This window comes from Anthonomus grandis, chromosome 4 (genome assembly GCF_022605725.1).
Source record: "Anthonomus grandis grandis chromosome 4, icAntGran1.3, whole genome shotgun sequence".
NCBI lineage: Eukaryota > Metazoa > Arthropoda > Insecta > Coleoptera > Curculionidae > Anthonomus > Anthonomus grandis.
Window position 1 is genome coordinate 39,588,528 of NC_065549.1, and position 25,758 is coordinate 39,614,285.

General features: G+C 34.5%; 1 protein-coding gene across 4 annotated transcripts in view; it reads left to right on the forward strand.

The window, feature by feature from the left end:
- The window catches only part of LOC126735592 (transmembrane protein 94), a 105,177-nt gene that overhangs the window by 49,781 nt on the left and 29,638 nt on the right, over positions 1–25,758 (forward strand). For 3 of the 4 annotated variants that reach the window (XM_050439630.1, XM_050439632.1, XM_050439633.1), the window contains 5 exons: positions 4,820–4,968; positions 10,431–10,541; positions 16,692–16,944; positions 21,843–22,051; positions 22,369–22,568. In XM_050439630.1, coding sequence (XP_050295587.1) covers positions 4,820–4,968; positions 10,431–10,541; positions 16,692–16,944; positions 21,843–22,051; positions 22,369–22,568 — 922 coding nt within the window. The remainder of the gene's footprint in view (positions 1–4,819; positions 4,969–10,430; positions 10,542–16,691; positions 16,945–21,842; positions 22,052–22,368; positions 22,569–25,758) is intronic. The other variant, XM_050439631.1, reaches the window with a different exon arrangement.

The following is a 25,758-nucleotide window of genomic DNA, read 5'->3' on the forward strand; positions in this document are numbered from 1 at the left end:
AGAACAGTCATACATTAAAATTTCGTTAATGGCGATAAACAGAAATATTAAAAGAAGCATCAGATCAAATTATCTATATAAAATTCCCCCAAGCTATAAAATCCCTTATTTACCAAAAGTGTCCTTGCTGCTCTTTTAAACTTTTTTATACACTTTAGTCGTCTTATGTTTAAGGCTTTAAATTCAAATGAATTTCTAACAAGACTAGAGTGAGGAATAGGCAATCCAAGCAAACAGACCTGGCGGGTCGCATAGTGTCTCCTTCAAAGGTCCCCTCTAAATTTCTCAAAAATAAGTGTTACCGTTTCCAAAACAGGCAGCATAAAGTCAAAATTTCACATTTAACAAATAAAGGACAACAGGACTGATTAGCAGACCTTACCCCGCATAAATAGCGAACTGCTCTCTTCTGAAAAACAAACAAGCCATGAAAAAGATACTGCGAACAGGACCCCCAGAATGGGATATCATACCGAAGGTGCGGCTCAATTAGGGCATAATATGCATTTTTAGAACACCCAGACGAGACCTTACTGCAAACACGAGAGATGTGTTCCTTAAATTTTAAAGTGTCATCCATGGTTAAACCCAAAAATTTATTAAACTGTTGGGTTGCAACAAAACGAGAGTTCATAAGAATATTATTAATGCAACCTTTAAAATTGACAATATTAATCTTTGAAGCATTAAAAGTCAACAAATTTGAGTCACAACAAGTTTTTACTTTGTAAAGACCGGCAGTTATTTTTCTGCTTAATTGAGACGGATCTGCATCATGCCATAAGATAGTTGTATCCTCTGCAAACATAGTGAACTTCCCTTGAGTAAAAATTTGGGGAATGTTAAAAAAAAAACAAGTATTTTATTTAGAGGGTGAAAATGAAAAGGTTGACCTAACAGTGTTACAAGAGCTACGAAAGTTTTACATTGTCACAAGAGTTTTAAATGGTTGCGAAAGTTTTAAATAAGATATAAAAAAAAGTTCCTTGAAGTTTAAGTTGATCAATCGTAAATACTTGAATTAGGTCTTACTGCTTGTGAATTTTGTCGACGGAAGTTCTGTAACAGCCATTGCCGATGTCTTGCGAGAATTGTAAGTTGGTAGTTGCTGACGGTGATTTGTGATTTGTGTGACTGGTGGTTCAAACTACTGATGTTTCATACGACTGGTGGTTCAATGGTGGAGCTTGAGCATGTGTGTCGATCGTCTTCTACTTCATGGTAAGCTTCTAGCTTATAGTAAAAAAATTAGCTAGGAGGATCGCGAGATGAGTTAAAGCACCGAACATAAACTAGAATAGAAGGATCACTCTAAGCGCCGCCCAAAATGTTGCCTTTCTCACTCGCTTTCTGATGCTACTCTTTTTTGCTGCCCGGTGGCGACTGCGTTATACAGGGGCGTCTTCAATATTAGAACTATAATAGCGTTGTGCGGAAATTTTGTACTTTAAAAATGCCGGCGATATGTTGCGTAGATGGCTGCAGGAGTAAAAGGGGATATACATTTTTAAAAAAATAAAAATGGATTAGTTTACAGAAAAAAATACACGCTTTTCTTCAGTATTTCTTAAATATCTCGGAAAATTGAGATCCTACAAAAAAATCTAATAAACAAAAGTTGGTTTAAAAACAAAAGATTGGCTATTGTTTGATTTATCTAGGTGCTATAGGCGCTAAGATACAACTGTGTGAACATAACCCCTTTTTTTAGATAACAAAATATAATGACGTAAAATAATAACGTGAAATAATTTTAAAAAAATAACGTTTTTTAGACAAATATCTAGCACATTTTTTCAAGTATGTACTATCAAAAACTTTAAAAATAAACTTGATTGTAAGTCATTAGCATAAAAATTAAAAAAGTTAGGAATAAAATAAAAATAATTGCAGTTTTAAAAAAATTTATCATAAAAAATTATGTATTTATTTCAAAAATTAAAGCGTAGCCTTCTACAATGGACTATATATAGGTACCAATAATATGTTCAAAAAGTGTCAGCGATTTAGAGTACATATTTTTTTTAAATCGTGATTTTAATCTAAAAAAATGCAAAATTTTTGGTAATATTCTGTTATTAGTGGTGGTTTTTAATAGTGAAAGCTATCCGATTTATTATTAGTTGCATTGCAATCATTTGAATGATATAAATTTTAGCCACTTATACCGTCTAACCATACTTAAAACTGCATTTTTTTCGTCATTAAGGGAGGTTTTTAAGGGTTTAAGTTTCAAAATATTGATGTGTACTATAATCTCCAATGTAAAACTATATTTATTTTGCATATTTATATGAATTCTAGGTTGTAAAATACCTATTTTCGTTTTATTTGAATTTTAGTGGTTTGTTCTTTCATCCCCTATTTAAAAAGCAAATAATTAGGCATTTAATAAGTTTTTTTTATTTAACTGCCTTTTTATATTTCACTGTTACCGAGTTCCATATGCTGAGTGTTGTTATCACATTATTATGTAAATTTTATTAAATATTTAAAAAATGGGTATATTAACGAAGTTATTATTAATTAAGTGTATGTAATATTAGGTAGGTAGTTTCTAGGTCAGTTAAGAAAAGAGCATGAAAGGAACGTAAAGCTAAGATTTAATTGTGTACATTCTAATAAACTTAATTTTAAAGCTATCTACCAAGTGTTTTTCTTACAGTTATTTGTTCAAAAGAGATACTTAATGATATTCTTTCAATTTCATTTTAACAATAATACAAAGTGCCTTTAATTTCAAAAAATTCCATATATTACACGCTGCCCGCCGCTATGTACGAAAATATTCCTTATTAAAAATGTTTCAAACACCCCCCGTATCGTAAAGGATTGCCGTCGAAACTAAATAATGATTTACGACCGCGTAAAAAAAGTCGGCACTGTTTAGAAGTCCCTACTTCAAACGGCCGCAAGAGAGTGAACCTACTGTCTTGTTCTTTATACTGTGGTTAAAGTCTGGGAAGTGAGTGCAGCATGACCTCCAGTGACTTCCGGTCATTATTAAAGCCGCCATCTGGGAGTGACAGTGACCCCAATTTAGTTCCAGGGTTCTTGGACAGTACTTTGCACAGGCGTGCTGCGCAGGGTGTGTTTTCAATGTGACCACAGAAACGGCTCCACTGTCTTTTGGAGTCCCTGAGTGTCTTTTTGTATTGCCTTTGAGCTGCGTGGCACGCATCCCATCCAGTGGCAAGCTTGGTGCGCTCAGCCCTGTGAAAGAGCCGACGTGTAGTGTTACGGTGCTTTTCCGTGTTACCGTTCCACCAGACATTCTTGGCATTGGCGGATCTCCGTCTGAGGAGACAGTTGGCTGCGACTATCGCACGAGTCAGGTTGACACTCCCGATCTCTGTGTCGGCCAGAAGTGTGTACCTTGCCGGCATGTCCGCAAGACCACCGACTAGTTCCTCTCGAAAGTGGTCCCAGTTAGTGCACCTCGGATTTCTGTAGGCTGAAGTATCGCATCGAGCCTGCTTCTTTAATTCAAAAAGAATGTGCCTGACATTGTGACCTCAAGGGACTCCCTCCATGAGCTGAAAAGGTTCACAGTATTAGGTGAACAGATCGTAAGGTCAATAATTGATTGACCCCTATTGTAGTAGAAAGTTGGGACACTGCTCCGGTTGAGTAGTTCTAGGCTATTTGAGCACAGGTAGACAACCAGGCGGCCTCTTAGTTTCTTATCTTCGCATTTCCAAAGGAATTAGAATTGCAGTCCATGAGAAGCGGGAGACCCAAGTGGGGAGTCTGAGAGGAGAAAGCTCCTTACATTTCTAGTAAGGATGCATGCGCGGGGATTCTCAGAAGCTACGCGTTTATGTAAAATGCCGCCAGTTAAATTCAGGCCTTTAACAGAGCCCTGGAACGTCAAGGGCTCCTGTAATAAGGCGACGTCGATATGGAGCTCATTGAGCCTTTTGCACAAAAGAGTTGGCAGTGGTGGTATATATGTATATATATATATATATATATGCACAAAAGAGTTGGCAGTGGTGGCCTCTTCTAATATATATATATATATATAGCTGAAAAATTCCTGTTTTGAAGATGCGTGTAAACTTGACAACAGAGAATCGATGAATATGTTTGTAAACAAAACGCCATCCTTGCCCGTGTGCACATGTTGAACTGAAACAAAGTTGTTGATTACTAATTTTATCCTTTCAATTTTCTAAGCACCCAATTGAAATTCCATTGTCTTTAATTGCGGACAATATTATAGCATAATTTACTCAAAATTATTTATTTTTTTTATTGCAGGTATCCTCAATATTTTTTTCTAGATTCCCAAACACCAAAGTTTCTTGCCTTTTGTAAACCACCATGTTGGTCAACTTGCGCTATTTCTGTTAAATTTTTATTATTGTTTTATGACAATTCAATAACAATTTATTAACTTTAAGCAACCAATTTTTCTAAAATATCATTGATGAAGACTTTGCTGGCAAATTAAACTTCAACAGTTTCAATATTTTTTTTTCAATCAATATTCCTTTATCTGTATTTCGCGAATAAACATCGAATTTATTGAAAATTCAGGAACGATTAGAGTCCTGGACTGTGGTTACTTTTTTATTTTAATATTTTGGAGGTTCTGTTATATTTTCTTTAAGAATTTGACAGACTATGCCAAAAAAAAGTTGATATTACCATTTTATAGGCATTTATATTTAATAATTCTCTCTTCCCCTGCACTCTTTAAGCGTTTGCAGACATTGTGAAGAATTTCTATAATATAACTTAGCAAATTATTTATATTATTTCTTGCATTATAGCTTTTTAATAATAAAATCAGTAAAAAAGTTATATTTTTCAGGTTCAACTAATAGAGCAATTAGAAAGAGCCTGTATTCGTTTCGTCCACTTCAGCAAAGAAAATGAGCTGAGATCGCGAGATTTTAGCGAGAAAATGGGCTTGGAAAGTGGGTGGAACTGCCACATTTCTTTGTTAAGTGACCGGAATAGGTATTATTCATTTAAGATTTTTTCGTATTCTTATGCTGCAAAAACAGCAAATTTAATTTAGAAAAATAAGAGAAAAAAAGTATTACTTCTTGTAGAAACTGTTTATTTATATGAAAACATATAGTACTAACGCGCATGTTTTAGACTTTTATTTTTAAAACTTTCGCTTCTAATAGTTTTTTTTTGCGACATTTAGACATAAGAACACCAAAAAGTAGAACATATGAAAATTAAAAAATATATTTATTTTCTATAATTTTAATATGCATCAAAATCATTGAGGTGCAATTTCAATTATCTTTGAGGTGACACTTTTACAATTGTGGCTCAAAATAGAAAAAGAAAGAACTAAAGTTAGAAAATAAAATAAAAGTAAACTATTATAAAATTTGGGAAAGTAGATGGACCTAGAGAAATGGAAGATTTAATAAAATTGTGCTGATGTTTCACTTGATTGTAAAACATCTATAGGATATAAGTTTTTACCTCTAGAAGTAATAATTTAAATATAAATTAAAAAACTTATTTTTGAAGAAGTGATCTGCATGTTTAGATGAATGTTTGGAAACACCCCGTATGCTTCCAAAATAATCTGTAAATAGATACAATTTGTAAATATTTATTTTTTTAATTATCGGAATGTTTATAGAGCTCAGTTATTGCATGATGTCACTCGATTTTAACCTTTAACCTTTTCGCGTCGACTTTATTTTGTAAATTAATAGCCTGAAATAACTGTTGGGTCATATACAGATCGTGTTATCGTGAGCTATGTATTAGCCAAAATAATGGCAACACCGCTTGGTTGCGGCTTGCTGGCGGCGGAATTTTTCGCTTTTATTTTTTGAACCGGGAGTCAGCAGACCTCACTTTGCTGTGTTACTGCACGTTGCGTTAATAATTTTTGAGCGTTATTTTCGTGTTTTTTTCACTATGGCTGTTTATAACCCTTCCGAAAGAGTTCAACTAATTAAATGGTTTTATGGAGGCAATTCGGCAGTACAATGTAGAGATTTGTTTTCAGTAACATTCGAAAATAGACCGATTCCTTGTGCAAAAACGGTTTTAGATGTGGTTACAAATTTTGAGACATCTTTTTGTCTTCAAGATTGTAAAAAATGCCACACAAAACGTCAAGAACTAATAGGGCAATTAGAAAGAGTGTTAACCACCTGTTAAAGTATTCAAAAACTCAGGAAATATTTCCTGAAGACCAATGGCGAAGAATGGAATTTTGTGAAACCATGATGGAAAAGGCAAATGAAAACGAATATTTTTTAAAAAATATTTTATTTTCTGATGAATCTTCTTTTCCATTACATGGCAAACACAATCCTTCCATTGTTCGTTATTGGTCTCAGGAAAACGAGCACAGAAGTTTTCAGTTTCGTACCCAATATCCTCAGAAATTGAATGTTTGGGCAGGTATTTTGGGCGACAATGTTATAGGGCCATTTTTTATTGATGGCACTTTAAACGCCCAAAAGTACCTTGAGTTGCTGCAAAACCAAGTTCTTCCTGCCATTCAAATCCTACCTGATGTAGATCTGGGATCGGTTTATTTTCAGCCAGATGGCTGTCTTGCTCATAACGCGGCTAGGGTAAAAGAATTTTTAGCAAATACTTTTCCTAACCGCCTTATTAGTGGGACTGGCGATATTAAATGGCCTCCTTGATGTTTGGGTTACCTTAAGCAGACCATTTACAAGCATGAATTTAGTAGGCCAACAAATTTAGAGGAGTTGCGAAATAAAATTGTCGAAGGTGCCAATTCCATTTTACCTGAAACTCTTTTGGAGGTGCGAAATAGCTTTTACGATAGGTTAAGTTTTTGTTTAGCGAAAGAAGGCTTTTTATTTGAGCCTTTTATTTAAAAAATTATATGTTGTTAAGTTTGTTTATTAGAGTTTTATTTCTGATTTTTTATTATATTTTTATCAGAGTTGATATTTTATTTTTTATTAGAATAACGTTTTAATTTTCATTATGCAAAACACAGCATATTAAACATTTTAAGATTACAATTCTATGCGGGTTTTACACATTGTCATGTCTGTAAAACCCGCATTTCAATAAATATTTTAAAAATGCCTGCGTAAAAATTTTCGCGTAATATTTTGGGACATTTTGTCGCCAAACGACGCAGCTCCCACGAAAGTCAGATGTCCGGCCGGGGCAGTGCTCTATCGCAGGCTTACACGCGCGACGTTGCAAAATTTCCCCTCTATGCGGTTTCCTATAAGTAACGAACGAAAACACGATCTGTATAACATAAAAGACATCACTATAGTTGGTGGGCAATAACGTTTTTGCTTTAAAATAAGTAAAGTTATTTGGTCTATTAAAAGTATTACTCAATTACAAATGTCACTACCGTTTTCATCCTCTAAGTTGTGTGAATCAGAACTTTCCAATAAATTTAACGTCTGTTTTAAGAAATCTGAACTTTGGTTAATGAAGAGTATGGTTTATTAAGCTCACAATAATCAGAAGACTTATACCTAGTTAATAGATTTTCGAGTTGAGACCACCTACTTAATTTCAATTTGAAAGGTAATATCCGTTTTAGGTCATTTTGGGACAACTCATTATTTTTTAAAAAGACTGTAACATGTAGGTCGCTATCTATTAATATTTGAATAATAATATTTATACAAGCATCATTCAAGTTTAAAGTATAGAAATATAGTTTTGTATCCCCAACAAATTTAATATTTCACAGGTCAGATATTAGAATTTTTTGGGAATCATTACTCATAAGGTCTTGCTCAAAGGCTTCATTGGCAAGTTCATTATGTTTTTGTTGTTCAGAGGTACTGTTTTTGTTAAATCTGCAGGTAAATTTGGAAAAATGTGAGGCACTACTGAGCAAACTAATCTTGCTTTTACTCTAATCTTAGTGAGTGTGCCATCAGGTAAAAGATAATCATCTTCACGGATAAAATCATTCGGGTCAAAATGCTTGGCACAAACCACAGAATTTTGAGGAGGAGCCCAATTATCTCTAGGTATGGCTTTTAGCCATTTAATTTTAAGTAGTTCATGTTTGAGGAAGCCAAAAACAGAAATACTTGCCTCCCCTGCTCTTAAACTACTTTTGTAAATAGATTTACATCCGGGAACACAGCAGGGACTTGGCATATTTCAAAAGGCAAAAAAATTCTTCACTGAATTCCTATATATACGAGGGTGGTCCCAGAAGTACCCGACCCAAGAAAGAAAACACGAAAATTGTGGGAAAAAATTTAGTTATTTTTCAACATAATTTCCTTTCAGCTCTATACACTTTTCCCAGCGATGTTTTATAATTTCGATACCCTTTTTATAATAAGAACTGTCTTGCGCCTCGAAATAGCCATTAACTGCAGACATCACTTCTTCATCGTTGGAAAATCTTTGACCACTGAGCCAGTTTTTTAGGTTTGGAAACAGAAAATAATCTGAGGGGGCTAAATCTGGCGAATAGGGTGCATGAGGTAGCAATTCAAACTTTAATTCGTTAATTGGTAAATTGGCCATTGCAATAACGGATTTGTGAGCTGGTGCATTGTCTTGATGAAACAACACTTTCTTCTTAACCAAATGCGGCCGTTTTTGCTTGATTTCTTCGCTCAAACGTTGCAATAAGTTCGCATAATACTCGTCTTTGATAGGTTTACCTTTTTCAAGATAGTCAATGAAAATTATCCCTCGCGCATCCCAAAAAACCGACGCCATGACCTTGCCTGCAGCTGAAACGGTTTTCGCCTTCTTTGGAGCCGGTTCTCCCTTTTGAGTCCAATGTTTTGATTGTTCTTTTATCTTAGATGTGAAGTGATGGACCCTGTTTCATCCATGGTTATGAAACGACGCAAAAATTCTGCTTTGTTGCTATTAAATTTGGCTAAACACTCAATTTAAACATCTTCACGACACTGTTTTTGCTCGAGTGTGAGCAAACGCGGCACCCATCTTGTACACAGCTTTCTCATGTCAAAATTTTCAGTTAAAATGCGATGTACCACACTTTTTGAAATGCCTACTATGTCCGCTAGCTCGCGCACTTTCAGTCGACGATCATCCAGTACCACTTTGTGAATTTTCTTTAAAATTTCTGGAGTCGTCAGCTCATTTGGTCGACCACTGCGATGCTCGTCCGGGCAGCTCGTACGGTCTTGTTTAAACTCTGCTACCCAATATTTTACTGTTGTTAACGAAGGAGCAGACTCACCCAGAGTAGAATCCAGTTCAGTTTTTATATTGGTTGGGCTGAGGCCTTTCAAATAAAATTATTGTTTCACATAACGATCATCAATTTTCTCCATTTTCACAAATTCACTGAAAACGTTCACTATTGATGGCTGTTAAACAAATACTAAGCAATGTGGCGTCTTCAAACTTGAAACATATGCTTCATAGATTATATACTTTCTAATACACTGATATTTTTCAAACTACTACCGACATCTCTAGGTCAGGCCGGGTACTTCTGGGACCACCCTCGTAAATAAAGCTAATAGATTTACCTATACTTACTAATAACGTGTGCACTATGGGTATTCCTTACCAGATTTCCTCCAAATATTTTTATAAATAAAACAAAACCTAAATTTTTTTATGTGAATAAAGCATTAACCTTGGCTCTTAGGCATACGTTTCTAGTTTTAGTAGAAGACAAGATATTCACAAAAAATCCTAAATCACACAGATAAAAGCACAACACAAAAAAATCTTAAAAGTGGTAGGTAAAATAAACTTGAAAATCGATAAATAGCACAATGAACTTAACCACTTAAAAAGCCGGCCGGCTTCACCTCTTTCTGTTTACAAACAAGGTGTTTGTCTTAATAAACATTTATCACTGTTTTTATAGTATATATCACACCGACACTGGCTGGGAGATGTTACTAAGACTTAGTAAGTTCTTAATAATAACTACATTCACTTTCCTTTCCGAAATTTCACTTAAAAATTCAAATTTAAAAGAGGAATTCGAACGATCCCCGTTAAGTCCCGTGAGAACTGAAATGAAAACGGATCTGAAAGCCATGTTGCCGATGTGATCATTTCGCGGCTTGAATAAAGTCGGCTATGATAACAAACAACTGAATGCGTCTCTTAATACACTTCTATGACCTATACCGTGTTGCCAAATTTCATATACATTTGAAAACACCTGATATATACACAAAAAATATTATAAAACAAGTAACCAACAATAATTAAAAAGAAAATAACAAACAAATTTAAAAGCATCTTGTTTCTTAGTATTTTGTAATCAACAAATGTGTTAAATATTATTAAAGCACTGTATAAATAAGCATTTTGCTTTTTTCGATACCTTATTTACATACCCCAACAATCTGTATTGTACCTAAAAATCTAACCTCTAGTTTTTTACCCCTTTTCTTTATCTTGGCTCTCTCTTACTGTACTGCTCTGGCTGGCTGTGTCGATGTTATCGGTTTAACTTGGGTCTTAAGGAGAGAAAGTGCAACGCAACAAGTTAGTTTGGAGTCCTCACCGGCTGGTAAAGGGCGCATCCAGGAACAGTCCCAAGTTGGTAGTGGAGAAAAGTCGGTTCTGATAGATAGGTATTATTGTAGCCTGAAATTTTAGATGCTGGACACGCTTTTTTTCCCTTTGTTTGTTTGTTTGTTTGGTTCAGTGTTGTGTTTTTTGTGTATAGTTTTTTATAAGGCGAAAACTGATATTTTAAATCGAAGCTTTTTAACTATATGTTTTGTTCAATTTATGTTCATAAAAATTTGATTTTAGGTTAACATTACTAACTGAAATCTTAATTTTATTTTTTGTTTATTACTGATGCTAGAATTTTTTGTTGGAAGATGTTGTAATAAAAACAACAGAAGCCCTGTTTGAATTTAAGGTAGATGTTTTGACTCTTTTATTGAATCATCTTCGGGATCCTCCAAAACATTTTTTTAATACTGTCTTAATCAGTGTCTATTCTTTTGTTAATTAAGGTATAATTATTATGATGAAAAGCTTTAAAAATGTTTATATAACAAACAAGTAACAAAAAATACTCTTGTTATGACTACCAAGATAATGTGATTTTTAGATAAAATTGAAAAGTAGCAAAATTTAGTAATTATATTATAAAAGGTGGCGCAAAAGTAATGTCATAATTTGAACCGGCAGCCATTTTGTTCTAAATTGAAAAAAAAAAGAGTTCTGTTGTCGAAATAAGTTTATTTGAAAATGTAAGATTGATAACATTAATTGGAAAAAATATATCACTCAAGTGGCCACCTCCCGAGTTGATGCATACTGGCGCTCGTTTTACGGCATTTTCAATTGTTGCTCGCAAAACATCTGGGTCCAAATTGGCGATCTCTTCTTCAATGTTAACTTTTAAGGCTTGTAAGGAGCGTGATTTATTGTGGTTAACGCGAGATTTTAAAAAGCCCCAAAGGAAGAAGTCCGGTGCTGTGAGATCTGGCGATCTGCAGGGCCAGTTCAAATCACCAAAACGGGAAATCACTCGACCTGGCAATTGGTGTTTCAAAATCTTCATCGTTGCCCGATGTGTGTGAGCGGTTGCTCCGTTCTGTTGGAACCAACAATGATCAAGAGCCAATGCAGCAACTTGCAGGAAAAAAAAACTGGTTTAGCATCTGCCTGTAACGTTCACCATTTACGGTGCCATCGGCGTCCTCAAAAAAATAAGAGTCAATCACTCTTTCACTGCAAATGCCGCACCAAACAGTAACTTTCAGGGGATGCAATGGCTCTTCACGTATTTGACGTGAATTCACTGTGCCCCAGAAACGAAAATTTTGTTTGTTAACATAACCACTTAAGGTTGGAAATGAGGTTCGTTGGGCATTTTTGATATGGAATCATCCTCTTCTTGCACTAAGTTTAACAGAGCATGGCAAGAAGTTAACCTTGTCTGATGGTCAGCAGGCAGCAATTCGTGAACAGTTTGCACTTTGTATGGAAATATTTTTAAATCTTTCACTAAAATTCGCTCCAACGAACGTCTACTGATGCCTAGTTGTGTGCATTGTCGTCTTGTTGATGTTTGTGGATTCTCTCTGACGTCGTCGACAACAACAGCCATGTTCTCGGCTGAAGGAGCAATACGAGGCCGGCCACTTCTTACGATATCTCTAGTGGACCCAGTTTGCACGAGGCGTTCGGCCAAACGCGAGCACATGGAGCACGACGACCAGAAAAACGACGAAGAAATTCACGCTGCGTTAAAACAACAGACTGAACATTTGTCAAATAAACAGTAACAATAATTGCGCGTTCTTGAGGTGTGTATCGCTCCATCGCTTGTTGACAATTAATTCCTTATATATCTACATCATACATAGAAACGTATTATCCATTTTTCTCTAAGAGACCAAACGAAAACAAAAACAAAGGTAAGGACACAAAGTCACGGTCTCATCCAATCTATATAATTTCTCAAAAAAGGCTTAAAAGCTACACGTGTTTCGCTCCTGTCGGAGCATCATCAGGCCTAAAAAATACATTAAGATATTTTTCTAAAAGAACGCTTATAAAACTCATTACCTAGACCTACACAGATCACATTACAACTAACAACAAAAGAAAAGCTAGGTTAAGTTAACAATTCCCACCATAGATAATTTTTTTTTTTTTTTTTTATTAAGACAGGTTGTTATAAATGAGGTGAGGTTCAAACGTGAAAATATCGTTCACACACACAAGGACAGGGCTCATCTTAGCTTTAGTTATTTCCATCTTTTCTAACAAGTCCAGTTTTTTGCTTTTTGAGCACTCATGCAAAATATCCGCTCCCTGAGTTAAAGAAAAACCATGTGAGGAGGCCAATAAATGATTCGCAAACGCCGATTTAGTTTCGATCATGTCAGTATTCCTATACCTGTCCACCAAACTTGTATGTTCCTTTATTCTGGTGGAAATTTTTTCTCCCCGATTGCCCTATGTAAATGGCATTACAGTCATTACATCTTAATGAATATACCCCTGATTTTGAAAAGAAATCTGCCTTATCTATTGTACTAACTAGCTGACTTTTTAAACTGTTTGTAGTTTTAAAAGCAATTGTAAGATTTGTAGACTTAAAAAATTTTGCAAGCTGAAAAGAAATATTACCAAAAAAGGACATTGATCTAAAAAGGTGACTATTTTCGTTATTAAGATGGATTAAGTTGTAAGTAAGTTTGTATTTATTAAAGAATTTAGAATAAAGGCGATTAATTATATCAAGTGGAAAACCATTGTTAAAAGCAATATGTTTAATTATATTTAGTTCATCAAGAAAAGCTTCTCTAGAAAGGGGGATGTTGAAAAGGCGATAGAAAAGGGAATTAAAAGAGGCAAATTTGTAGGAATAAGGGGAGTTTGAGGAGTATTGGATGACATTGTTGATGATTGATCTTTTCTTTTTCGTTTTTAGATATTTTTGGTTTTTATTGTTAAGATGTTTACTTATATTCACACTTAATAGTATAGTTCGGAGTGTTCCCCATGTTTTATCATGTTACTTGGTGGCCTATGGGTTAGACGCGCGCCTGTAAATCTAAAGGTTCGGGATCGTTCCCCACTGGTGACATTTTAAATTTTTACTTTTTTATTAAAAAAAAAAAAAAAAAAAAAATTATCTATGGTGGGAATTGTTAACTTAACCTAGCTTTTCTTTTGTTGTTAGTTGTAATGTGATCTGTGTAGGTCTAGGTAATGAGTTTTATAAGCGTTCTTTTAGAAAAATATCTTAATGTATTTTTTAGGCCTGATGATGCTCCGACAGGAGCGAAACACATGTAGATTTTAAGCCTTTTTTGAGAAATTATATAGATTGGATGAGACCGTGACTTTGTGTCCTTACCTTTGTTTTTGTCTACATCATACATGTCAAAACAGAGTGACATTTGGCGCCATTTGTAAAAATTAAGGCACGTTCACATTATGACATTACTTTTGCGCCACCCGTTATTATTATGATCATATTTTATACAATTTCATAATATTTTTTTAACAAGACAAGAGTTAATTAGTTGGATTCAAATCTAATAATTAAAGAAAATATCAAAAAGTAATACTAAGCCAGTAACAAAGGTTATACTGCATTTGAAACAATATTTATAATGTATGGGTTCTACTGTTTATTAAGGTGTGAATTAAAATAATCCATGCAGAAAAATAATCAACTGATTTATTTACACACTTGCTCTACTAAGCAGGATCACTTATGACTACTAGAAATATTTATATACTACTACTTATGTCCGATTTAAATATCGCGCCAAAATTCCGAACTAAACTTGAACTGAGCTTTCAATTGTCTCCCAGCGGCTTCTTGTATACTCGGCCGAGGATGATTCCGCAAGATTCGCTGGACTTCCACGCGTCTCTACAAACGTCGTGCAGTGTGCCCACTTGTGTCATTCTAGAATGACGGAAAACATCTGGTATTATGACTATCGCTACACTGCCCCGTCCCTCGTCCCCAAATGATTCCAAAGATGGTGGATGTTGATATCGGCAGAAGGTTCTCCTCTTGCAACTGGGTCTCTTGTAGAAATAAAACTCGTTTTTGTGCAGAGAATGACGTTGGTAAGTATAACAGCACACCAAAACTTTCACGCCGAGTTTGGGAATTGCTAAGCTTCTCCGATCCTCGTCAACCAACTCCTGCTCTAGAGAGTACAAAGCGTTCCAAACGTCCTTATAGGTTGTCTTTTGATATGACGCCTCTTTGGTAACCAAGTAGAAAATCTTTCTGCTAGTTTCTTTATTGGCTATTTTGTGTAAATGCCTGGGATTAGACCGACGCACCCCTTGAATTTTTCCGAACTTTCTCAGACATTTGTTAATCCTTTGCTTCACAATGCACCAGAGAAAACAGGTCTTGTTGCCCTTCGCAGGTCACGTCCATAACGACTCTTTCGGCCATTAGAATGATGGGCCCTCAATTCATCGAATGTCAAATCCATCTTCCATAATAAGCAGCCACTCGGTTAAGTTGATTGACTCGAGCCTTACCCCTCGGCGGCTTTTGTATTTTATAAAGAATATCGTTGATGGCTTCCAGCACTTTGTAAGGCCCATTCCAAGATGTTTCGGTGACAGACCCTTCCGTCTCTTAGTGTCATAGAGCCAAACCGTCACCGTTGTTGTACCTCCAGTCTTTGGCATTGACATCATACCTTCATCCGATCGCTGGCGTCTGGAATTGAAATGCGTACCTAATTATGAATAACATCCATCCGAAGATTCGCCTGTGCTTTTATGGTTGGCCCATCGATAAGACAGCAAAAACAACTGAAGAGGTAGTTCCAATACGACTTGACATTTGGAGAATACTTGGCAATTTCTTCCCAAGTTGGGTTTTTACCTTCCTTTCCACCCTGGCAGTCCAGGTATATTTATGAAGTTTGTGGATCAAAGCTGTGGCAGTTGGGTGACAATTTACATTTGCCAGACACACTACGCTACTGCACAAATGTCAGTCCGAGAATAGCATTGTGGGGTTAGCGAACTTATTATAGCCATATTTTAGCGAGTAAGCGTCTTACTGGGTTGCCTTACAATGTCTTAAGCGTTACGTCATTATATGGTTGCGATATGGTTGCGCAGTCTAAATATTAGTAAATATTAGCTTTACCTTTCATCGGTATTGCATTCGCTTTGGAGACTGACCTAAACCATGAAAACACCCATTTGTCTAAGTTTTCAAAACGTTTTTAGTCTAAATACTAAACTAACTAAATCCGATCTTATACATTTTAAGGATCAGATTAAGAGGAAATACAATAAACAAAAAAGTTACTGGCCTAAACATAACCTCACTCATATTTTTTTTCACACAGAAATAAACCCAAACTAATCAAAAATCAATTTCAAAAAAATACCCGCAATCTCACCTTTACGTTCTTCACTGTATTTTTTTTTTTAAATATATTCGCTCTTTTGATTATTTATTATTTTCTGCATTTTTATTTGGTTTGGATGTCTTAACTGTTAATATATATGAGACATTAATATAAAATAAATAAAACTAATACTAAGCAATATAATGCTTCTACTCTAAAAAAATATCAAAAAATTGATATAAATATTTATTGTTTATTATTGTTTGTATAGCTTCCCTTTGATTTTGACATATCGAGTTTATTAGCGGTTTTGGGAGACCGCTAACAAACGCTTAAAGCGCCTTATACGGTGACGTCATGATTTGATCGCTCGAATGAGATGTCTTAAAGCCGCTTAAAACCGCTTACTCGCTAAAATATGGCTCAAATAGGATTTGGCTTCACCCAGCACAGGCATGATACATATCTCTCCTTCCTCCATTCTTCTTGGTTACAATATTTGTTATGTTAAATATTGAGCTTTGGTGCAAATCTTTCACAAATCAAATTCCACTTGATTTAACTATCTTAATGAATGGTGTATCGTCCTTTTTAAGTAAGTTCTTACAATTATATCTTAATTAAAAAAACAAGTAAACCATCACAACCATCTTATAAAAACAAAAAAAAGTTTCCTGAGGATGATTCAACAGCGAAATCGAAATGTCACCATAAAATTAAAACAGACCGACTCCAACAAAAAAAATCACCATTAAACTTGATTGCGTCACAAGCAGCTTCTAGTCATTTATTTCAATATTTAACTTATAACTTGAGACGATACATTTATTTCCTTTCCTCACGCATTTACATCTCTCGATGCGATAAAGCCTTAACTACTAACCTTCAATTTGCCTAATTTCACAGCAACCTAGAGTCTTCACGCACCATGAGCTTTTCCGCACCGAGTGCTATAAATCTTGACCACTCCGTAGTGAAATTCGACACTGAAGTGGAGAAGTTTCACGTGAGACGTCAGAGCGAGAACCACGACGAAGTAACTAGTCAGGACAGTGTACCAGTACATGCGGATAGCACTACACACGATTGGCAGTCGCTCAGTTGTTTAACTGATAGTACTGAACAGAGCGCTCCGATTAATTTTGATATGAGTAATAGAGTAAGTGTCTACCTATGGAATTATTTAGAAATTAGTAATTTATAAAAAACAAAAAAAAATAATAAAGGACATCAAAATGGTCTAAGGAACAAGGAAAAAATGCCGTTTTATATTTAGAAAAAATTAGTTTTCAAGATAAATTAATTATTTTATAATTAATTTAAACAATTTATTATTTTATTTTTTAATTTATTTTTAATAATGGATATAAATTTGCTAAAAAAATACAAAACCTTAATTTTTGTCTAAATTACACAAAATTTGGAAAATTAGTTCTTATGAAAGTTACGTTTATTTCTCCCAAAGAATCTAAAAACATACATAATGTTTCATTTAATATTCTGGTGTTAAAGTCGGTGCAGCACTTTTTGAACACCCTGTATTGATGAAACTCAAATAATTTAAATATTCGCTTAAAACCAAAACACTTCTGTAAGAAATTTTGTTTGCATACCCTGTAGATTCTAAGAAAAGGTATAGCTCTAATAAAATGGCCACCCTGTACACCAAGCATTAGTTTTATATTACTTAATTGTCTTAGTTTGCTAAGTTTAAGGGGATTATTCACCTATAAATTCCTGTTTCCTGGATAACTTTTTTATTTTACAATATTTTTTAATGCGGTTTTCATTAGTGAAATTGACATATTTTTTTCAAGAGTTGATAGGTGTTAGTTTTTTTAATTTCTAAAATTTTGATTTTTTATTAAAAAACCATTTCAAAAAAATTAATAATAAACCTTTGAGAATGGAAATACAAAATTCAGGCATTTTTCTTACATTTTCTTGAACCGCCGATAAGTTTAGTATCATTTGGCAACAACGCACGGCCGGGCTAGCATGAATCAAATCAAGAAACGCGCTACGCTTGTTCGGCCCGATCTGTGCAAACGGCGGTATCGGCTACTGGTCAACAGCAATTCAATATGATGTAAAATTGAAATGTTGATTGGGAGTTCACTTAGAAGTATTTTATTGCGAAGGTGTTTCAATTTTGTGCACGTTGTTCTTTATACTATTAAGTTATTTCAGGATTAAGTTTTTCAAGATCAGTTTAGGATTAGAATGGCTGCAAATATGGAGTAAAAATGCCGCATTAACTCTTTAAGTATTCATGGTCGAAAATTTAAACCACCCTGACTAATGGTTTAAAGGCTCGGTGGTTCAAAAAATAGACCATATTTTGATGTTGCTTTGCAATGCGCTGCCGAAGCACAAAATTTAAACCACCTATTGGAGCTCGCTCCGTGGACATTTTAACGTTTTTTTTTTACTTTGGCGGTTAAATTTCTTATTCGGTGGATAGCAGCATTGATGAAACACCTGTTACGAATTAAATTTGAGGTTAAAATAAACAAAAGTTAGTTATCTGTGTCTAAATTGATAAATACTATTAGATCCTGCAAAAAGTGATAGCTTACATCATTCCAGTAAGTATAGATATTTAATTTACATATATTTATTAGTATGTTGTAAAAAAAGTATTGTTTTTATGTGGTCCTTTTTTACTACCACCGCTCCACTTAGAATATTGAATTTCACTTATTATAAAATACCTATACAATATTTTCTTGCAGGTATGGAGCCATTGCCATTTAAGACGGTAGGAGGTTTGACTTACGATGAAGTCAACACACAAATCGACACATTTTATGTCGATACACTGCCTTCGGGGTCTGAGTCAGAAATTTATATGGACTCCTCCGATATAGAGGACGAAACTTTAGTTCCTACAGTTATTACAGATATGGAAGATCTGCCGGTTTCTGAGGAGGAAGATCCAAGTGATAATATCCCCCTTTCCGAACTACAACAACATTACAATGGTCAAAAGGTAAAATTCCTGTTTGGTCTAATGTTCATAGACCTGATCCTCTTCCTCAACTTACCGAACCTTCTGGAATTCCTCAGTTTATCAAAGACATTAATGATTCAACACCGTATATGATTTTTGAACTGTTTATTACTAAGGAATTTATTGATACTTTAGTGTTTCAAACAAATCTTTATGCCGAGCAGGAAAAACTTTCAACTGGCAAAAGCTATGTCCCTACAAATCAGTGTGAAATTAATGCTTTTCTGGGCATACATTTGTTAATGGGTATCAAACGTAGTCCCATCTATAAGGATTATTGGTCAACTGCTCCCGAATTGCATGATGCTTTTATCAGCTCAGTAATGACCCAAAAAAGATTTGGATGGCTCTGGAGTCATCTCCATCTGAATAATAATTCTCTGATGCCTCCAAAATCTTCCCCAGACTATGATAAGCTCTATAAAATTCGCCCTATGCTAGAACTGTTGACTCATAACTTTGAAAAATGCCTAATTTCTAATCAAGTAGTTGTAGTTGATGAGTCAATGATTAAATTTAAGGGTCGTAGTAGCCTTAAGCAGTACATGCCAAAAAAAACAATCAAAAGGGGGTTTAAGATGTGGATGTTAGCTGATAAATCTGGTTATTGCCTAAAATTTGATTTGTACACTGGAAAATCACCTACTGGTGAGATAGAAAAGTGCCTTGGTTCAAGAGTCGTTACAAATTTGATAAAACACTTAGAAAATAAAGACCATGTGTTATATGTTGATAATTTTTTTACTAGCGTCGATCTATTTTAACAATTAAAAGAAAGAAAAATCCATGCTGTTGGAACCGTAAATGTTAATCGTCGTCATATGTCAACATTTAAACCAGACAAGAATTTGAAACGCGGTGATGTGCAATGGTTTACAAGCAGTACCGGATTGTTAGCTGCAAAATGGAAAGACCGTCGATGTGTTCACATGTTATCAAATTTTCATCAGCCAGAAGATGTAGGAACAGTAAAAAGAAAAGAAAGAAGTGGACAAATTACTGAAATTCCATGTCCTGAATCTATAATCGATTACAATTTTAATATAAATGGAGTCGACATATTTGACCAAAGACTTTCTAACTACAAGATTGACCGTCGCAGTAAAAAGTGGTGGCATCGAATATTTTTTTACTTATTAGATGCATCAATTGTAAATTCCAATATTATTTATAATAGGTTGGAGTTACCAAAAATGTCTGCTAAAGATTTTAGACGAAGTGTCATAAACGGTTTAATCTCAGAAACGCTTGTAGGTAAATCGAAAGAGAAATTTGGTTGCACTGGGCGCTTGGAGTTGTTTATGCTATGTGTTTAACGTTTATTTCTCAGATGACTCTCGTTCTTCTTAAACGGCACTGTAAACCGTCATAATTGCCCTTATAGGTCGGACCACAATCCACACATTTATCACGAAGCACATACTCAACATCACGAAAAATTACGCTTTTGGTGTGGTTAAAAATTAAATCTTACAAGAAGCTATCGATTTGGCAATCACGAACATAATTAAAAATGACAATAACAATCAATACGTTGAAGACTAGTTGATGTTTCAGCAGGATGGTGGGCCCCCTCAATAGGTACGCAATAATTTAAATGAGAACTATCCTGGTCGCTGGATTGGACGGAGAGGCTCTGTTGAATGGGCCGTGCGGTTGCCTGACCTCCTCTGGATTTTTTTCTGGGGGGTCACCTAAAGAGTAAAATCTATGCTACCCAACCAGCTTCAATAGAAGAATTGCGCGAAAGGATTACATTAGAATGCCAACAGATAACAAAATCTGTATTATTGCATAGAGGTTAACGGTGGCCCTTTTCAGCATTTGTTGGACTAGTGTTTATGTATGATTGTTATTAATTAATTGTTTGACAAAGGATTGCGATTATTTTCCAAAAAACTGCATTAAATGTTAAAATAGTCAATAGCTTGAGAACCGCTAAAGTAAAGTCCTTTAAACTAGGTATAGCCGTAAAGAGAATCAAAAAACCTTTCAAACAAGCTATAACTCGACCCACTATTCCATTTATTAAAAAATTTAAAGGATAGTAATACATTTTTGAGGATAGTTCCACCCTGACTAAGGAATGACAGATGGGGGTGGTATTATACTCTGAAAATGTTTCGTCCTGGTAATCTAAATTGACGTATCCGAGCGTTTGCTTTGAGCCCGACATGGACTTCGTTTCGGTTAGCCTCCCCATTTGTGTTTTATTATCTTTATTTTGTAATTTTTATTTAGATTTTTATTCTTAGGCTGTACAGTATAAATTAATTTGTGATATTAATGTAGTGTGGGTAATTAAAGTACATTACTATTATAATTTATTTTTTGTATTTTAATTGCCAATTAACTGTGTTGAGCATATTTGTAAATGAGATAATTTTTTTTTCGATCTATAGAGTTGCTTCTCGTTGAAGTCACTCACATGTCTAATTTATTATTTATATCTTAATTACTAAAAACTGTTTTAGATACATATATTTGAAAGTGAGACAAAATTATAAACTTTTTTAGATTTCATTCCTTCTTTCCCTAAATTTGTGATACTAATACCCTCCTATATAAAAGCATTTTTTATGAATAAATTAAATCCGATCAATTTGGACAGTGAATAAACTGTATTATCAGAAGAACATGAGGATATTTTGATTGAACTAATACAAAAATGTTATTTTCTTTACGTATCAAACGTCTTGAAAAACCAAAATACGGGTGCGACTTGTTTGTAAGTAAACGCAAAAAAGTCCAACCGCATGCAAACTAAAAAATGCACGAATTGGTTCCTCCCGATGAATCTCTGGTAACATTGACCCGTCTGCTGCGAGACGAACAGTGTTCTACTTTGCTTTAGGGATGCATTGTTGCCAAATGCTCACCTTCCCGATAAAGCGCGTTAAATCCATTTCAGGCAAAGTCACGTGCTGATAATTGCTGTATTAATAAATAATTTTTTTTAATGAGATTAAAAAAATGTTGTTTTTTTGCAACAATTAACACTTCAGTTTACACATAACAATGTTGTAACTCTAATTGTTTTTTAGGCCAAATTGCCTCGTGGAATAGATAAAATTCGACCTCATATAGAACTGATCGATAATGTTCCCCTGTTGGTATCCCTGTTTACTGACTGCACTCCCACGGCGACCAGGGAAATGCTGAAAATTATGCAAGACTACCGGGAAGTAGTTTGTATTTTGGGTTCTTCTCAAAACTGTGATAACGCTGGGATTTTTATGCAGGCGGATGCAGCGTAAGTAAAACGATCTAAAAATACTGTTATTTTTTTAATTAAAAATTTACTGGCTCATTTTTTGTATATAGAGGACGGCATAAGCTTATATAAATAGGTGAATTTGAAGATTCGAATCGATATTTGTAATAATCAACTAATTGTTAAATTGGATTATTTTCAAGTCTTTTGTATCTGTTGGGACAGTTAGACCATGCATACATTTTTATTTTAAGAGTTATACCCATTACCCATCCTGTATAATGAAAAGTTTAAAGTATTAATAAACTTATAAAAAAATATGTTTTTTTAATTGACATTTTTTACTTTCTTTATAGGATTTCAGTAGAACCGCTTTATCCTCAAGTATGTCAAAAAATGGAAGTTTACAGGAAAATAAACTGCTTTAGCCCGACTGACTTATCGTGCCTATTGAACTCGATAGCGTGCTCCTTGACTATTAATAGATCAGATCCCATTTCCATATATCATCTCATTTTAGAGGCGAGGAATTTTGGGCAGACTTTGTGGAGCTCAGGTAATTATTATTATTATTATTATTATTTTTTTATTTATTGAGATTAAAAAAGATTCCAATCGCGTTAGAGTTTCGTGCTTTTGTGAGGCGAAACATGTGTTATTATGTTCTATTTGCATTTTTTGTTATCAAAATGAGTATCTTGTAGAGATATGGATTAAAGGATTTTTCTTAAACATGCTATAAAAAGCATAGGTTGTTTGACAAGAATCACATGTGGTTGGAAAGGTTAAAAACTCAAGGAATGCTCTTAAAGCAGTTTTTCCACAATCACACTTACTTCTATGCACATTCCATGTTTGCCAAGCATTTTGACGGTGGTTGTGGGAGTCCCATAACTGCATAGAAAAAACACACAGAAAAAAAAATATGTTAGCGTTCAGACTAGTGATTTTTGCGAATACTGATGAAGAATGTACGGAATATTTTCAAAATTTAACTCAAGAATATTGCCATGATAATAATTATCAAAATTTAAAAATTTATCTAGATGCACATTGGAGCCGTCGTCAAGAGTGGCGTCTACATTACCGCAATAACTTAATTACTCTAGGGAACAACTCGAATAATTATGTGGAGCCATCAATTCGCATATTTAAAGACATTGTATTGGAACGCTGTCATTCTTTTAATTCTTGCGCTTTAATTGACTTTATAGTTAAGGTTTTCGAAAATTATCACAAAAGGCGGCATTTAGAACATGCTAATTCGCGACACACTTCAAACAAACTTGCATATTTGAAATTTTCTAAATACATTAAAGGTATACGTGTAACTGAAATTGATCGAAATGTTTACCTGGTGACATCACAATCGGACAATCAACTACTGTATACAGTACACACTGATATTGCAATGTGTGATTGTCCATTTGGTCAAGGTGGTCGGTTCTGCAAACACTTGTATGCAGTTCAAGAAAAATACGGCATTAGGATACACACGGCACCATTATTAACAAAAGAGGATAAACAAGATTTAGCTAAAGTTGCTTTCGGAGAAAACATTCCTGCAGAGTTTTTTAAAAACATGGATGATATTCACAAAGATTCCCAAAGTATGTTACCTGAACGTAGACTGATTGAAAAATTGGATGAAATAGACAATGAAATTGATACACAAAATCAGTCTACTGAAAAGGATGATTTTGAAAAAATACATAAGGTAGCTGTACAAAACCTTACCCAGAATTTTTCAAGAATAACTGAAATTGCTTCCCTCAACGGATCTCCTAATATGACCAATATTATTCAAAAAATAAACAATGTGTTATCTAAAATTAAAACTCCAGCATAAGTAGAATGCTTTTTAGCGAAAATTAAAAGTAACTATAATAATTTATCGAAAAATAGGAGTCCAGCCAACTTCCATATCGCGGCGCAAAATTAGACCAGGTTTGCATTCAGGCGCGAAACGGATTCAGGCTGGTCGTCCCACCAACGATGAATTAGGAAGACAAAAAAAAAGAAAAAGAAATCTTGCCGATAACATTCTTAAGGCACAACCTGATGCAAAGTCACATGGTTCACAGCACTAGTTTTATTGTATTTTGTTAAAAAGCAATTTTTTACTTATTCTTAAATTATTTACGAGTAGGTATATACATTATAATAACTAAATTTTTGTTCTTATTTTTGTTATTAATAAATACATTTTATGCATCGTCATTAATTTTCTCAACTTTCCTAGAATTATTAACCCCTTAATCAACAGCTCCCTTATTCGACACTGCATTCGGCGGGAAGCGCTGCATCATGGTAGATTTTGTCTTTCACTTTCGCGCTATTTTCTCGGTCAATGTATACCACGACCTAGCGCAGAGCGTTGTATCGTGGTAGGATTTGTCCTTCGTTTACGCGCGATTTTCTTAGCCAATGTATACCACGATACAGCGCGACTTTTGGAATGAGTGCGTTGTACAATGTAGGAACTGGCTATACGCGGCCGGCCAAACGAAGATCTTAATTCACAAATTATTGAAAGAACTGGATAGTGTCTCCTACTCTCCATGCACTAACTGCATTTTAACCCAAATAGAACGCAGAAATGTCCAACATGTAGGGCGTATTATTGCAATTTGTCTCTAAGCAGAATTTATGCCTGCAGTTGCATGTTAGTGCATACGTATTTTTTGAAGAATAAAATTTGCACGCTCGGTATATATAAAAAAATACTATTTATTCCATAGTAAATGTAAAAGACAGCCTAAAATTTATTAGTAAAGAAATAATCCATGCTTGTAATGAAGTCGTAGATTAAGGTAAAGTGAAAATCTGACTTTGCCCCTCCACTTGTTTATTAAACGTGATTCTGTTTTATAAATCCCGACATGTTTCGGACACAGCGGTGTCCATCATCAGGAGATATTTTAGACCTCAGGGTGACATAGTTGGGCCTCAGGTTTCTTCTTAAGCACTCCTTGTTAAACTAAATGTTCAGTTGAACTAATTTCCTTTTCAGTAGATTGTTCTTGTATTCGCGGACTAGAGTAGCCAGCTAGCTTTCTTAATAGTGAAGAAATGAATAAATAAACAAGTGATAGAAGTTTTATTTTACCTTAATCTAAGACGCCACTGCAAGTGTGGACTATTTCTTTACTATTAAGAAAGCCAGTCTGGCTACTCTAGACCGCAGGTACAAGAACAATCCACTGAACAGGAAATTGGTTCAACTGGACATTTGGTTTAATAGTCCCTGATGATGGACACGGGACACATCACGTTTAATAAACAAGTGGAGGGAGACCGTAGATTTTTCATTTTACCTTACTATGCTTTATTGTAGTGCTAAAAAAAATACAAGCTATGTCAAAACATACCTGCCAAATATACGACCACAAAATTCTGGCCTTTCAAATACGCGAATTTTATTGTTGATTTTTTTTTGAACGAAAAATATGGCGAAGAAAGAAACAGATTGGTAGAATAAAAAAGAGAAGAAGTAAAAAACTTTTAAAGTTATTAAACATATTGAGGCAAACCGTGGCATAAAATCTATCATCAAAATTTAAAAATTGGATCTAAAAATCAATATACATACTAAAGGTTTCAGTAAAAAAAGAAGAATCACGGGATTGGATGGTGGCATAGGGAATACAAATCACCCAATTTTCGTAACAAAAGAGCTGAAGCTCAAAGGAATTATATAAAGGAACTACTATTTTTGCAAAAAAAGACCTCAAAAATATTTAGTA